The following is a 13,740-nucleotide window of genomic DNA, read 5'->3' as shown; positions in this document are numbered from 1 at the left end:
AAAATAAATTCCACTGGTGGGCCCTAGGCACCCCAGTCCAACACTGTATATATATATATATATATATATATATATATATATATGTATATACGCACATTATTAGCCAAATTGCTTAGAATCCAGGGAGGGCAGGACAGGAGGCAGCTGTGTGTGGTGGTGTATTCTATGTAATGTCTTGTATCTGTATCTTCTTTCTTTGCTTTGTTATCTCGATTTTATCAGTAAACCATTTATATATATATAAGTATCTGAGAGGGTTGTATGTTACTCCTGGGGTGTATGAAGTGAAGGACTGGGGGGGGTATATAATACACAGAATAAGCGGGTTATACAGGAAACAAATATGGAAAGAAGTTGGCCGGCACACGCTGAGATGCACGCCGCACGGGATAGGATTAATTCCACGTGTAGTTGAAAGAAGATCCCAGCAGACGTGACTTCAATGCTCATGGAGTTTTATTGCACATAACAATATGTCCCATAGAAAAGGACGCGTTTCGGCTCAATTGCCTTTTTCAATTGAAAAAGGCAATTGAGCCGAAACGCGTCCTTTTCTATGGGACATATTTATATGTGCAATAAAACTCCATGAGCATTGAAGTCACGTCTGCTGGGATCTTCTTTCAAATACAGGAAACAAAGACAGCAGTCTAGGAGCAGAATAAAAGGGACTAAATACAGAGATAGATATAAATCTCCAATTTCCAATAAGCAAAAATTCCCCTTTATCAAACGCTAGTTCTTTTTCGGACAGGTAGGCTAGGCACGTTTGGCTCCAGACCTCACACTGCTGCAACTCTGCTGACTCACAGCCACGCTACCACCCTGCTGTCTCAGCCATTTCCTCACATGCTAGCTGCCACCCTGTTCTCCTGATGACGATGATGATGATGATGAAGCCCCCTCTTCACCCGACTCCCACGTGCAACCGGCTACGTCGTCATCTACTACTGTCTGCACATCACTGATGTCACCCTCACCAGTCTCAGGGCCACGTGCCTGACTGCTCACAACACCAGCTCCCACGCGACTCTCATCATTGCTGCTTGCCGGCCTACCGGAGGAAGCAGCGGATCTGTCCTCCTCATCTTGGCTGGGCAGTAGCTGGATGACACTGACAGCTCTGGCCTGTCGCTGCCACCCCCAGCCCCCTTCTTCTGCTGCTACTTCTGCCAGCTCCAGAAACATTTTGGCCACTGCCAATTCCTTAGAAGGACCTGTCACCTGTCTGTCGGACATACTGTACTGTAACTGTAAGGCTAAAATAGCAGACGTGTCACACCGCAATTTCACCCCAATTACACAATTGAGGATTAAAAGGTTTACTCATGTATAATAGAACTTGAGCACCCTAAAATGTGTAGTATCAGGCTGTAATTTCACCCCAGAATCAATGATGAATGGATGTATATATTAAAAAAATAAACACCCCAAAACTTGTTCAATTTCACACCAATTCCACAATCAGGGATTGACGGATATACTTATGTATAATAAAACATGAGGACCCTAAAATCTGTAGTATCAATCCGCAATTTCACCCCAATTAGACAATCAAGGATTAATGGATTGAATTATACATAAAACACAGTGAACGCCCCAAATTCTGTAGTATCAGACTGCAGTTTCACCCAATAACAGATTCAAGAATTACTGGAATTACTGATGTATCAAAGAATGCAAACAACCTAAAATCTGTAGTAATAGATCACTTTGTAACCCTTATTAGTGCAGCAAGGTGTTATAGAATAGCTCCTATTAGCCAGGCTTTACACTATGCAATTGTCCCTGCTCTCTCCCTATAGTGTGGATAATGCTTCCCTATTATATCCCTACACTATTAATAATCTGTCCCTAAAATGCTCAATAGTAATATTTTTGTGAATAAAGTCTTTCCTAAACACTGTCCCTAGTGCCTGTAACGTCTCTCCCTGCACTAAGTTCAATGTAAAATGGCAGGAGGAGGCTTTTTTTTTATAGGGCTACGACATCACAGGGGCTGGCTGGCTGCTGATTGGCTGTCTGCATGGCATTGTGGGTGATCCCTTGTTCCCGGGCTTCTTACTTCCTCTTTCTAACATGTGCAGCAGCCATTTTAGAAAAACTATGATCCGTTATCACAAGTCGCGAGGTAATTCGACTTCGGGACAAATCAAATTTTTCCTGAAATTCGGATCGAATTCCACTTTGTCAACTTCGATTCGCTCATCTCTAATCAGGATCACTACTACTCCCATTCTCTGCTCTACTCCCTGTCTTCTCAGGGGCATGCTGCAAGTGATGTGCAACCCAGTGATTCCTGGACTTCTACTCGACAGACTGCAATCTTACCGTCAACGTAACATCTCCAAAGTACCGGTTACTGCTGTTCACAGAGACTTTGCTCGAAACTAAAGAGAACTTCTTCTGGGGATAGTCTTGGACTATGATTTCAGCTTCAAACTCCGAACCATGTCCATCTACTATAATGGTCTCCTCGCTGTCCACACACAGCACGTTGGGTGTTATCAGGCTGCATCTGGTAGAAGAAGTAAATAAAGAGAAATGGTCAATATCTTAAATCTGAATGCGAATTTCCCCAGTCTGGTTACCTGTCCCCACAAAGGAAGGTTAAATTAGGGTTGTCCAGAATTAGAAAATTATTATTATTTTTTTTTTTATTCAGAAAAACAGTCCCCTTCCTGTCCATGGACTGTGCAGCTTAAAGGAGTTGGCCCAACTCATACATTGATAGCATACCTCTAGCATATACCATCAATATCAGATGGTGCTGGACTAGGGTTGCCACCTTTCCCAACAAAATATACCGGCCAAGTTAAGCCACACCCAAAAGGGTGTGTGGCTGTTGGGGTGTTGCTTAACACAGGGTGTTAAGTCACTGTCATACTGTGGCTCCCAATAATCTTAATGCCTCTATTAATGCCCCCCAGTAATAGTAATGCCCCCATTAGCGCCCCTCAGAATTAATATTGCCCCCATTAGTGCCCCCAGTAATAGTTATGCCCCCCATTAGTGCCCTCCAGTAAGTGTAATGCCCCCATTAGTGCACCCCAGAAAGAATAATGCCCCATTAGTGCACCACAGAATTAATAATGCCCCCATTAGTGCCCCTTAGTAATAATAATGCCCCCATTAGTGCCCCCAGGAAGAATAATGCCCCCATTAGTGCCCCCAGGAAGAATAATGACCCCAGTAGTTCCCCCCAGTAATAATAATGCCCCAATTAGTGCACCCCAGTAATAGTAATGCCCCCATTAGAGCCCCCCCCAGTAATAGTAATGCCCCCATTAGTACTCGCCAGAATTAATAATGCCCCCATTAGTGCCCCCAGGAAGAATAATGACCCCAGTAGTTCCCCCCAGTAATAATAATGCCCCAATTAGTGCACCCCAGTAATAGTAATGCCCCCATTAGAGCCCCCCCCAGTAATAGTAATGCCCCCATTAGTACTCGCCAGAATTAATAATGCCCCCATTAGTGCCCCCCAGTAAAAGTAATGTCCCCATTAGTGCACCCCAGAATTAATGCCCTCCATTAGTGCCCCCAGTAAGAGTTATGCCCCCATTAGTGCCCCCTTCTATTCTTCTGCAAAAATAAGAAAGCACTAGCCTCCTCCATTTGCTCGCGCTGCTGTGAACACTCACTGCTGACTGAAAGCTAAGGACAGCTCTCTAGCGTGATGATGTCTCTCAGGTCCTCTCCTAGTCAGCAGCGAGTGTTCCCCACAGCGTGAGCAAATGAAGGAGGTGAGTGCTTTTTCTTTTTTCTTAACACAAGTGGGGGGTGGGGGTTAAAGGCTTTACTAATGAGTGCCCCACAATGGAAGCGCTCATTAGTAACAGGCCTTGTATAAAAATTACCAGCACTGGCAGTGCCACTAAAATACCGGCCTTGCTGGTGAGATACCGGCGGGGTGGCAACCCTAACTAGACTCACCTTTGGGACCACTTCTTTCTCCAGAACGGCGCCCCCAAACCCAGCATCAGCAGAAGAGTTCATATGTGGGAGGATGGGCTATATCAGAAGGAGCGATGTTTATGGCATGTGGGCCCTGCCCTGCACTCGCTTAGCTGTGCTCGCATACATACAGTATTGCGCCCTGTGTCCACTCTGCTAAAATGTGACATAGCCCATCTATGCCAGTCTTTAGCAAAACAGACAGGCAGGAGCCTGTGATATGTGCTGTACATCACTCACTGCAGACCCAGTGAGATCCTTACTCCCATACACCACTGTCCTATCAGTGGTTTACGAGAGTATGGATTATATAGGGCTATAGGCACCTGAATTCAGGCGCCTATTTCTCAAAAAAAAAGTCTTATAATAGGTTTTAATAAACAATTTAAAAATGTTAGGTACACTTTAAGTCAGGGATGTCCAACCTGCGGCCATCCAGTTGCAAAACGAAAACTCCTTGCATGTCCTGCCATGTAGTTGCAGTAGCTGGAGGGCCGCAGATTGGCCATCCTTGACTTAAAGTCAGTGGGGGTCCTACCACTGGAACTCTCACCAATCATGATAATGGTGGTCCTGTACCTTCTGCAGCCCCACTGGGCCAGAGATGGGGAGGGTTAGGGGGGCTCAAATCAGATTCTTGCTATGGGGCCCAATTATTTCTATGTACGCACCTGAGTTTTATAAATTTTGTTTTGTGGGTTATCAAAGTGTAAGGCAGTTATGGAAGCTTGTAAACTACATTTACGTTTGTGCAGAAGCAATTTTGTAAGACTGACTAATTATAAAACAATTAGATGATATATATCTCTACACTGCGTGCAGAATTATTAGGCAAATGAGTATTTTGACCACATCATCCTCTTTATGCATGTTGTCTTACTCCAAGCTGTATAGGCTCTAAAGCCTACTACCAATTAAGCATATTAGGTGATGTGCATCTCTGTAATGAGAAGGGGTGTGGTCTAATGACATCAACACCCTATATTAGGTGTGCATAATTATTAGGCAACTTCCTTTCCTTTGGCAAAATGGGTCAAAAGAAGGACTTGACAGGCTCAGAAAAGTCAAAAATAGTGAGATATCTTGCAGAGGGATGCAGCACTCTTAAAATTGCAAAGCTTCTGAAGCGTGATCATCGAACAATCAAGCGTTTCGTTCAAAATAGTCAACAGGGTCGCAAGAAGCGTGTGGAAAAACCAAGGCGCAAAATAACTGCCCATGAACTGAGAAAAGTCAAGCGTGCAGCTGCCAAGATGCCACTTGCCACCAGTTTGGCCATATTTCAGAGCTGCAACATCACTGGAGTGCCCAAAAGCACAAGGTGTGCAATACTCACAGACATGGCCAAGGTAAGAAAGGCTGAAAGACGACCACCACTGAACAAGACACACAAGCTGAAACGTCAAGACTGGGCCAAGAAATATCTCAAGACTGATTTTTCTAAGGTTTTATGGACTGATGGAATGAGAGTGAGTTTTGATGGGCCAGATGGATGGGCCCGTGGCTGGATTGGTAAAGGGCAGAGAGCTCCAGTCCGACTCAGACGCCAGCAAGGTGGAGGTGGAGTACTGGTTTGGGCTGGTATCATCAAAGATGAGCTTGTGGGGCCTTTTCGGGTTGAGGATGGAGTCAAGCTCAACTCCCAGTCCTACTGCCAGTTTCTGGAAGACACCTTCTTCAAGCAGTGGTACAGGAAGAAGTCTGCATCCTTCAAGAAAAACATGATTTTCATGCAGGACAATGCTCCATCACACGCGTCCAAGTACTCCACAGCGTGGCTGGCAAGAAAGGGTATAAAAGAAGAAAATCTAATGACATGGCCTCCTTGTTCACCTGATCTGAACCCCATTGAGAACCTGTGGTCCATCATCAAATGTGAGATTTACAAGGAGGGAAAACAGTACACCTCTCTGAACAGTGTCTGGGAGGCTGTGGTTGCTGCTGCACGCAATGTTGATGGTGAACAGATCAAAACACTGACAGAATCCATGGATGGCAGGCTTTTGAGTGTCCTTGCAAAGAAAGGTGGCTATATTGGTCACTGATTTGTTTTTGTTTTGTTTTTGAATGTCAGAAATGTATATTTGTGAATGTTGAGATGTTATATTGGTTTCACTGGTAAAAATAAATAATTGAAATGGGTATATATTTGTTTTTTGTTAAGTTGCCTAATAATTATGCACAGTAATAGTCACCTGCACACACAGATATCCCCCTAAAATAGCTAAAACTAAAAACAAACTAAAAACTACTTCCAAAAATATTCAGCTTTGATATTAATGAGTTTTTTGGGTTCATTGAGAACATGGTTGTTGTTCAATAATAAAATTAATCCTCAAAAATACAACTTGCCTAATAATTCTGCACTCCCTGTATAGATAGTATAAGGTTGGATGGTACTCCAATCTGATTGCGTGGGCAATAGGAGATGGTTCCCAAACCAGATAATGATAGAATTTAGACTCCTGTACTCCACTTGGTTTTCAAGAATAATGCTTTTATTAATGTGCGATTCCAGTCCAAAAACGTTTTTCGGTTTATAGCCTTCTTCAGTACAACCGGTTTGAGCCGCATAGGTGAGAGGAAAAAAAGCATGGAAGTAGAGAACCCTCAGTGGGAAGCAGGATGCTGCGATGGTAGGGGGCTCTATGGCCCTGCATGGCGAGCACTGTGGTGAGGCGGTAGCCTAGAGGAAAAGGCGCCTTTTCCTCTAGGCTACCGCCTCACCACAGCGCTCGCCATGCAGGGCCATAGAGCCCCCTACCATTGCAGCGTCCTGCTACCCACTGAGGGTTCTCTACTTCCATGCTTTTTTTCCTCTCACCTATGCGACTCAAACCGGTTGTACTGAAGAAGGCTATAAGCCGAAAAACGTTTTTTTGGCTGGAACCGCACATTAATAAAAGCATTATTCTTGAAAACCAAGTGGAGTACAGGATTCTAAATTCTATCATATATCTCTATAGAGCATAGATATTTAGACAGACAGATACAAGATATGTAGATAGATAGAAAGATAGAAAGAAGAAATAAACAGCAGCACTCCTTTAATGCCAGGTGCAAGTCCTCAACTGTGCCTAGGACATGGAACAATAAATGTAGAGCAGAAAAAAAGTAAGGCAGCACTCCGGTCTTCTGGTGAATAGGTGAATACTTTGTTACACCCAACAGCAATGTAACGTTTCAGCTCTCTCATTGGAGCCTTTGTCAAGCTCTTGACAAAGGCTCCATTGAGAGAGCTGAAATGCTACATTGCTGTTGGGTATAATAAAGTATTCACCTATAGAGTTGAGCGGACACCTGGATGTTCGGGTTCGACGGGTTTGGCCGAACTGCGACCTGAACTTGACCCCGAACCCAAACCCCATTGAAGTCAATGGGGACCCAAACTTTGGAGCACTAAAATGGCTCTAAAAAAGTCATGGAAAGGGCTAGAGGGCTGCAAAAGGCAGCAAAATGTGGTTAAGAGCATGGCAACTGCTCTGCAAACAAATGTGGATAGGGAAATGACTTAAAACAGCATAAAATACGTAAAAATAAAAAATAATAATCTTGATCTAGGAGGAGGAGATCCATATGGAGTAGGAGGCGGTGGATGCGGCGGTGTAGGTGGAAGTGGCGGTGGAGGAGGAGGTAGCCAACACTGTTTTTTTGTTTTGTTTTTTATTTTTTATTTTTTGTTTAAATTTGGGTAGACCCCAAAACATTGGGAAATATAAAAAATAAAACAAAGAGAAAGTGCGCTGGAGTACAACAATGGCTGGGTGAGGACGGTATACATGTAACATGTCTATTCTGCACAAGGTACGGACAAGTCCTGTGGGATCCCTGCCTGGTTCATTTTAATGAATGTGAGCTTATCCACATTGGCTATGGACAGGCGGCAGGGCTTGTCTGTGATAACCCCCTCCTGCCGTGCTAAACGGAAGAATCGAATGAAAGGAGTCCCTGTCACCTATGCAGAGCAGGGGTTTTTCAACGACAAAAATGGGTTAATTTCACCTACCAATGGAGCAGGCGAATTTTAGAAATTAAGGTGCCTGTCACCTATGCAGAGCAGGGGTTTATTCATGGCAAAAATGGTAAAATGTCACCCAAGAATGTAACAGACGCTTTTGCACCCTGCTCCCTCTTTTGCGGTGCTGGTGCCTCTGTGCGACCATCGCCTCTTCCTCCAAACTGCACACGTCACTCGCATGACCTTGATTCCATGTGGGGTCTAGTACCTCATCATCCTCCACATCATCTTCCACCCACTCTTTACCCCTGCCCTCATTGTCGGTCTGCAGACTGCAGAAAGCCACAGCAGTTGGCACCTATGTTTTGTCATCATCAGAGACATGCTGCGGTGGTCTTCCCATGTCCTCATCCTGAAACATAAGTGGCTGGGCATCCGTGCACTCAGTCTCTTCCACTTCTGGGGCAGGGCTATGTGGATGGCCCACGGAAACCCTACCAGCAGAGTCATCAAAAAGCATAAGAGACTGCTGCAAGACTTGGGGCTCAGACTGCTTGCCTGATTTGTAGGGGGTGAGCTGAAAGACAGATGGCCATGGGCTGCTTGTGCCAACTCTGATATTTCAGCAGGGGACTGGGTGGGAGACAATGTGAAGGAACTCAAGGCACTGTCAGCCACCCAATCTATTATCGCCTCTACTTGTTCTGGCCTCACCATTCGGACTGTCCTAAATGCAGTGTAGGCCTCAAATATACTTTCTAGCGCAAAAGATGAGAATTTGTCACCCAACAATGTAACAGATTTGTGAAATTAATTTCCCTGTCCGCTATGTAGAGCAGGGGTATATCACAGCCAAAAATTGATGATTGTCACCCAACAATGTAACAGACGAATTAGTGAAATGTATTTCCCTGTCCACTATGTAGAGCAGGGGTATATCACAGCCAAAAATTGGTAAATGTCACCCAACAATGTAACAGACGAATTAGTGAAATTACTTAAAATAACATAAAATACATAAAAATAAATAATAATAATAATAATAATATGAGGTGGAGGTCCATATGGAGTATGAGGTTGAGGAGGCGGTGGAGGAGGAGGAGGTAGCCAACCCTGGATTATTTTTATTTTTATTTTGTTTAAATTAGGGTACACCCCAAAACATTGGGAAATATAAAATATAAAACAATGAGAAAGTGCGCTGGAGCATAACAATGGCTGGTAAGGCTGGTATACATGTCTATTCTGCACAAGGTACGGACAAGTCCTGTGGGATCCATGCCTGGTTCATTTTAATGAATGTGAGCTTGTCCACATTGGCTGTGGACAGGCGGCTGCGCTTGTCTGTGATGACGCCCCCTGCCGTGCTAAACACACGTTCAGACAATACACTGGCTGCAGGGCAGGCCAGCACTTTCAAGGCGTAAAGGGCAACCTCAGGCCATGTGCCCAATTTGGAGACCCAGAAGTTGAAGGGGACAGACCCGTCATTCAAAACGTGTAAGTGTGTGCACACATACTGCTCCACCATGTTGGTGAAATGCTGCCTCCTGCTAAGACGTTCCATATCAGCTGGTGGTGCTGGTTGTTGTGGCGTTCTGACAAAGCTTTTCCACATTTCAGCCATGCTAACCCTGCCTTCTGAGGTGCTGGCGGTGCCCCAGCTGCGTTGGCGACCTCTTCCTCCTCCTCTGCCTTCGCCTTGTGCTTCCACTGTGCCCACGCTGTCAGGTGGGAATGCCACCAGCAGCCCGTCTACCATCGCGCGCTTGTACTCGCGCATCTTCCAATCATGCTCCAGTGACGGAATTAATTACGGTACGTTGTTCTTGTAACAGGGATACAGCAGCGTGGCCACCCAGTAATCAGCACAAGTTAGAATGTGGCCAACTCGACGGTTGTTGCGGAGACACTGCAGCATGTAATCGCTCATGTGTGGCAGGCTGCCCACAGGCAACGACAAGCTGTGGGAGGTGTATCGTCTGTGTCCTCTGTATCCCCCCAGCCACGCACCAGTGATGACCATGAGCTGGTTTGGGTGCCACCCTGCTGTAAACACGGTTCCTCCTCCTCCATCTCCTCCTCCTCATCCTCCACCTCGTCATCCTCCAGAACTGTGCCCTGGCTGGACAATTGTGTACCTGCCGTATGTTGTGCAGGAACCCACCCTCGGAGCTACTTGTTAATGACTGGCCTGAAACCCTATGAAATTATCCCTCTTCCTCCTCCTTCTGTGCCACATCCTCTTCCATCATCGCCTGAAGCGTTTTTTCAAGGAGGCATAGAAGTGGGATAGTAACGCTGATAACGGCGTCATCGGCACTGGCCATGTTGGTGGAGTACTCGAAACAGCACAACAAGGCACACAGGTCTCGCATGGAGGCCCACTCATTGGTGGTGAAGTGGTGCTGTTCCGCAGAGCGACTCACCCGTGTGTGCTGCAGCTGAAACTCCACTATCACCTGCTGCTGCTCGCATAGTCTGGCCAGCATGTGCAAGATGGAGTTCCACCTTGAGGGCACGTCGCATATGATGCGGTGAGCGGGAAGGCCGAAGTTACGCTGCAGCTCTGACAGGCAAGCAGCAGCAGTGTGAGAACGCCGAAAGCGCGCACAGAGGGCTCGCACTTCCTGCAGCAGCTCTGACATATTGGTGTAATTTTTCAGGAATTTCTGCACCACCAAAATAAGCACATGCGCCAGGCAAGAGATGTGCGTCAAATAGGCTAGGCCCAGAGCTGAAGTCTGAAGTTCCATGCCCGTCCACAGCTTCCGCGTGGTGTGGGGTTTGTCCTCCAAACAGATTTTATTTTTATTTTTTTTAATAAAATTCTTTATTGTTTTCTAAGCCAAATATACAAAATTCCATTGCAAATAAATATAATTGACCCCATTTACCCCCCCTTCCCCCTTGATTCACTGCTGCGGGGTCCGACTGTACACTTAATGCCACCTGGAGTTGTTTCCTAGTGCCATAAATAACCAAAGCTTTTGGAGCGGAAAAAAAAAAAAAAACCTACCCTTTCCAACATTACTCTGATTTTCTTACTAATCTTCTATAGGCATCGATGATATCTATCCGAGCCCTCCACTCAGAGTAGCTAGGGCTATTTTTGGTGACCCAATATTTAAGAATCAAGGCCTTTGTGGCCATGAAACTCTCCAAACAAACTCTTATCTGATAGGGCGTTAAATCAATAGGGGAGAAGAGACCTAGTATTGCCTGCATAAAACAGCGGTTCAATTTAATCTTGTATCTTCTATATAGATCTTCATAAATACTGGTCCAAAATCCACTTATTTCTGGACAATTCCATAGCAAGTGACTTAGACCACATTTTCAGCCGAACACTTCCAACACGTGTCCCTTTTTTCCTTATATATTTTGGCGAGGAAGGTGGGGTAGTAGTACAGGCGATGTACAATCCTAAACTGGATCAATCTATATTTTTGGGAGATCGATACTTTTTTTATGTTTTGATATACTATGTCCCAATCAACAGAGCTCCCATCGCCAAGTTCAACTTGTTATTTCTCCTAGACAGTCCCGAAATCTGTGATATATTTGAGAAAGAGTGAGTTGTGTATCTTTAAATTTAAAACAATAATCCAAAAAGGAATTTGCCCTAGTAATCAAAAGGTTTTTATCCTGAGTGCTCGTGAATGCATGACTGATTTGTGTATATCTATATCTATGTAAAAAGGTGACATTTGTACCCTTTATTAATTCATCCAAAAGGATGATACTACCGTGTGATATTATATGAGTTAAGTGGTTGATACCGCGTGAATTACAGTAATTGTAATCTTCAATTAACATAAATTCTTTTAAATTACAATTGTGCCAAAGTGGAGTAAAATGGAAAAAACTGTGTTTAATCAGCGATATGATAGATAGGGTTTGGAATAAGATTAAAAAGATACTGGGTGTAAGAAGTCCCACTCATTTTAGTCCTCCAAACAGATAAGTTTCAAAACTGCCTGCTGTCGTTTACCCCTGGCTGTGCTGAAGTTGGTGGTGAAGGTGTTACGCTGACCGGATGAGGAGCCGGTAGAGGATGAGGAAGCGGAGTAGGAGGAGGAAGCAACAGGAAGCAAAGAGAAATGCCCTGCAATCCTCTGGGGCGGAAGGACATGCGCCAAACTGCTATCCGCCTCAGACCCAGCCACCACTGCATTTACCCAGTGTGCTGTTAGGGAAATATAACGTCCCTGACCATGCTTACTGGTCCACGTATCCGTAGTTTGGTGGACCTTGCCACAGATGGCGTTGCGCAGTGCAAACCTGATTTTGTCCCCCACTTGGTTGTGCAGGGAAGGGATGGCTCGCCTGGAAAAGTAGTGGCGGCTGGGAATGACGTACCACCATAAGGTTTTCAAAACTCTCTGTCTCCACCAGACAGAATGACAGAATTTCAAAGGCCAGGAATTTTGAAATGCTGGCATTCAGGGCCAGGGATCGCGGGTAGGGGGGTACTTCCTCTTTCGCTCCAGTGTTTGGGAGATAGACAGCTGAACGCTTCCATGGGACATTGTGGAGATGCTTAGTGACCCAGGTGGTGGCTTTGCTGGCACATCCTCTGTTTGTGGGGTGGCAGGTGCCACTGTCATTCCAGAGGGGGATGAAGAGGACGAGACTGCAGCAGAAGAGGAAGCAGGAGGAACCAGAGACCTTTCTTGGTTTTTGAGGTGGCTACTCCACTGCAACTCGTGCTTTGCACTCAGATGCCTGGTCAAGCAGGTTGTGCTCAGGTTGAGAACGTTTATGCCTCGCATCAGGCTCTGATTGCACAGCGTGCAAACCACTCGTGTCCTGTCGTCAGCACATTGTCTGAAGAACTGCCACGCCAGGGAACTCCTTGGAGCTGGCTTTGGTGTGCTCGGAACCTTGGTGTGGTGGGCAGTAGCAGGTGTACTGTCTAGAGGACGGCCGCTCCGCTTTTTCACCCTGCTCCCTCTTTTGCTGTGCTGGTGGCTATGTGCCACCATTGCCTCTTCCTCCGAACTACACATGTAACATCCCAGAGTTATGCTACAAAACTCTTTTATTCCGCTACAACCTGTTAAGGTTATTAACATTGTCATCTAATTTTATTTTACATAATATCTTCACAGATGTGCATTGTAAAGCCTTGTAAATATATATTGCTGTAATTTATATGTTCACCAGCAGGTGCCAGCAATGTGTTCAGCAAGGACTTAGCCAGTTTAGTGTTTCTAGGCTGAAATAGTACATTCCAGTTTAGCTCCCCCCTTTGTGAGCAGAGTGGATTACTCCACATCCTGCCTCATGGATGGGGAAGAAAGTTAGTGTTAGTGTGCCAGCCACCCCGGCTAGGGGAAGGCTGTGCTTGTAGGAGCTCCCAGATATAGGGAACTAAAGCCAGGATCTTGTCTCAGCTGAGCTAATTGATCGTCATCCCCAGCCTGAGCCTTGCAGCCTCAGCTGGTAGAAGCAAGCAGCCACCTCCATAATTCCAGGAAGAAGCATACCCAGTGAAGTTAACTGTGAGTACCGTCCAGAGACCACAGGAGAAGCCAAATTCCTCCTCAGCTAGTCAGTCCCCAACATAGCAGAAGATAGATAGCACAGAAGCCAAATTCCTGCCACATTACAGAGCAACAAGCAGATGTCCTTTTCCTGCAAAAGCTCCAGGCACATGATAGAGCAGAAGTTTCCTGCCACACATTGCCAATACCTGCTGGGACCAAAGACTAATGCTGTATCTCACTTGGATGAAAGCTGCAACCAGTAAAGACAGTTTGAACTTTACTCAAAGTCTTGATCTCAATTACTTCTGCAAGTTCCTTAATTACTCCTACTAG

General features: G+C 45.4%; 1 protein-coding gene across 1 annotated transcript in view; it reads right to left on the bottom strand.

The window, feature by feature from the left end:
- The window catches only part of LOC120986498 (complement C3-like), a 445,179-nt gene that overhangs the window by 408,633 nt on the left and 22,806 nt on the right, over window positions 1–13,740 (bottom strand). The window contains exon 5 of the mRNA XM_040415121.1: window positions 2,332–2,518. Coding sequence (XP_040271055.1) covers window positions 2,332–2,518 — 187 coding nt within the window. The remainder of the gene's footprint in view (window positions 1–2,331; window positions 2,519–13,740) is intronic.

Source organism: Bufo bufo, chromosome 1 (genome assembly GCF_905171765.1).
Source record: "Bufo bufo chromosome 1, aBufBuf1.1, whole genome shotgun sequence".
Taxonomy (NCBI): domain Eukaryota; kingdom Metazoa; phylum Chordata; class Amphibia; order Anura; family Bufonidae; genus Bufo; species Bufo bufo.
The sequence above is the reverse complement of the archived record's forward strand: the minus strand, read 5'-3'. Positions and strand labels throughout refer to the sequence as shown.